This window comes from Penaeus monodon, chromosome 22, assembly GCF_015228065.2.
Source record: "Penaeus monodon isolate SGIC_2016 chromosome 22, NSTDA_Pmon_1, whole genome shotgun sequence".
Taxonomy (NCBI): domain Eukaryota; kingdom Metazoa; phylum Arthropoda; class Malacostraca; order Decapoda; family Penaeidae; genus Penaeus; species Penaeus monodon.
The window spans coordinates 36,302,875-36,305,244 of NC_051407.1; the positions used below are offsets into that span (position 1 = coordinate 36,302,875).

The window sequence follows — 2,370 nt, forward strand, 5'->3', positions numbered from 1 at the left end:
AAATTAAGTGCTAATAAAGTTCGGTTCTTTTGATGCACAAAGTATATTGTATTGTATAGTGTAAAACTGATGGCCATAATTAACTTGTTCTTGACATATGTTAAGAAAATCAAAGATAGAATATATCTTTGATAGAAACAGCAGTGTTCCTGAAGAATACTCCTACCAGTGACAGGATTTTGATTTGACAAAAAAAGTCTTGATTAGTAAAGTAATGCCCTAAGGAATTTTTAAATTCTTTTTCTTTTTTAAGGTCAATGGGAAGACTTGGTGCGTTATTTAGTAATGGCACGAAAGAAGGCTCGGGAATCCTATGTTGAGAGTGAACTCTGCTATGCTTATGCCAAGACAAACAGGCTGGCAGATCTAGAGGAGTTTATTGCTGCTCCTAACCATGCTGACATTCAAAAGGTTTGTTTGCAGCATTTTCCATGTCAAAAATTGTCATGTTCAGAGCAGGCAATAGTTATTGCTTTTTTTATTGATACATAATCTGTAAATATTTTTATGGAGAGTCTTGAATCAACAAATAACTTCATTGTATACCTGTAAGTATGTATATCCCTTTCAGACCCAACATGGAATAAGATGAAAAGACATTGTTTACTCTTACTCTGCATGCCCACAAATGAGCAGAAAATCTTAAATCTTCTATATTGAGTTTGAAAGTGATATGTGTAGATAAATATATTTAATATCAGTGTACAAATAATTTTTCTAGATTGGTGACCGGTGCTTTGATGATAGCATGTACGAGGCAGCCAAACTCCTTTATAACAATGTTAGCAATTTTGCTCGTCTGGCTATTACATTAGTCCATCTCAAGGAGTTCCAGGGGGCAGTCGAATCAGCCAGGAAAGCAAACAGGTAATGAAAATGAAAATATTCATAGTCTTTTAAATCAGTTTTCCAGAATCAGTTTAAAAAGTCAGTTTGCATAGAATGTAAAATACCTGCCTGTTGACTGAACCCAGTGACGATGGCTTTTACCAATGCCATATTGAGGCTGTACCAATTGCAGTTGGCTGCTCAAGTTAAAGATTAGAAGCACAGGAAACCAGTTTCCCTTGCTCTTAATGTTACATATGAAGTCAATAAGAGATTAAGCCAACTCTGGAAGGCTTGATGATCAGTTAGGGCCAAACAAGTAAATGACAGTATGGTGTGCATAACTTAGAGCAGGTTTGACTTCACATGGCATAGCTACTTGGTACCTTGTGTGACTAGGATAATTGTTAAATATGCTATTCCCACAGCACAAGAACATGGAAAGAAGTGTGCTTTGCATGTGTGGACAATGAACAGTTCCGCCTGGCTCAGAACTGTGGCCTTCACATTGTTGTTCATGCAGATGAATTGGAAGACCTCATCAATTACTATCAGGTAAGGTCTATTGGGTTATTGTGCTTAATTATTTGTATGATAAATTTGTGTAATGCATTTTCATCAGTTTCAAGAAGATGAAATATTAAGTAATGAAAACTGTTAGTTATCTAAAAAAAATTCCTTGATTTTCAACAGGATCGCGGTTACTTTGACGAGTTAATAAACTTGTTAGAGGCTGCACTGGGCCTGGAGCGTGCACACATGGGAATGTTTACAGAACTTGCAATTTTATACTCCAAGTACAAGCCTGAAAAGATGCGTGAACATCTTGAGCTATTCTGGTCCAGGGTTAACATTCCAAAGGCAAGTACTGTTTGTATTACAAATGCAAACATACTGACAGTCAAAAGAATACTGCAGGTGGATTATGCAAACAAAAATTATAACAGACTACTAGCATTAATTTGTTGCAACCCCAGGATATTTGACCATCAAAATTTGTTTGCTGTATGACCTTGATTTTTATTTTTGTTTTTTATTAGGTTTTGCGAGCGGCAGAACAAGCACATTTGTGGGCAGAATTGGTGTTTCTTTATGACAAGTATGAGGAGTATGACAATGCTGTTTTGACCATGATGGCTCATCCAACAGAGGCTTGGCGAGAGTCACACTTCAAGGATGTCATTACCAAAGTAAGTTCCATTGAGTTTTTATTTTTACAGGACAGTTCTCATGCTTTGCATTGGTAGACTGAAGGATATTTGTAAAACGTAATGAAATATACAACTTACTTTCAGATTATTGATGCACATGCTTTTATGTTAATGTTAGATTTCTCTCCTTTTCAGGTTGCCAACATTGAACTGTATTACAAAGCCATTCAGTTTTATCTCGACTACAAGCCTATGCTGTTGAATGACTTGTTACTTGTCCTTTCACCTAGGATGGACCATACTAGGGCTGTTAATTTCTTCTCAAAGGTAAGGAGAATTTTGATAAGTTTCAACTTGATCCAGAGTCAGTATTTTTAAATAAAATGTGCCT

The 2,370-nt window shown here is 36.0% G+C and overlaps 1 protein-coding gene across 1 annotated transcript in view; it reads left to right on the forward strand.

The window, feature by feature from the left end:
• LOC119587100 (clathrin heavy chain 1-like) overlaps nucleotides 1–2,370 on the forward strand; it is a 68,528-nt gene that overhangs the window by 64,346 nt on the left and 1,812 nt on the right. Inside the window, 6 exon segments of the mRNA XM_037935848.1 lie at nucleotides 254–411; nucleotides 722–867; nucleotides 1,257–1,383; nucleotides 1,522–1,689; nucleotides 1,869–2,018; nucleotides 2,175–2,306. Coding sequence (XP_037791776.1) covers nucleotides 254–411; nucleotides 722–867; nucleotides 1,257–1,383; nucleotides 1,522–1,689; nucleotides 1,869–2,018; nucleotides 2,175–2,306 — 881 coding nt within the window.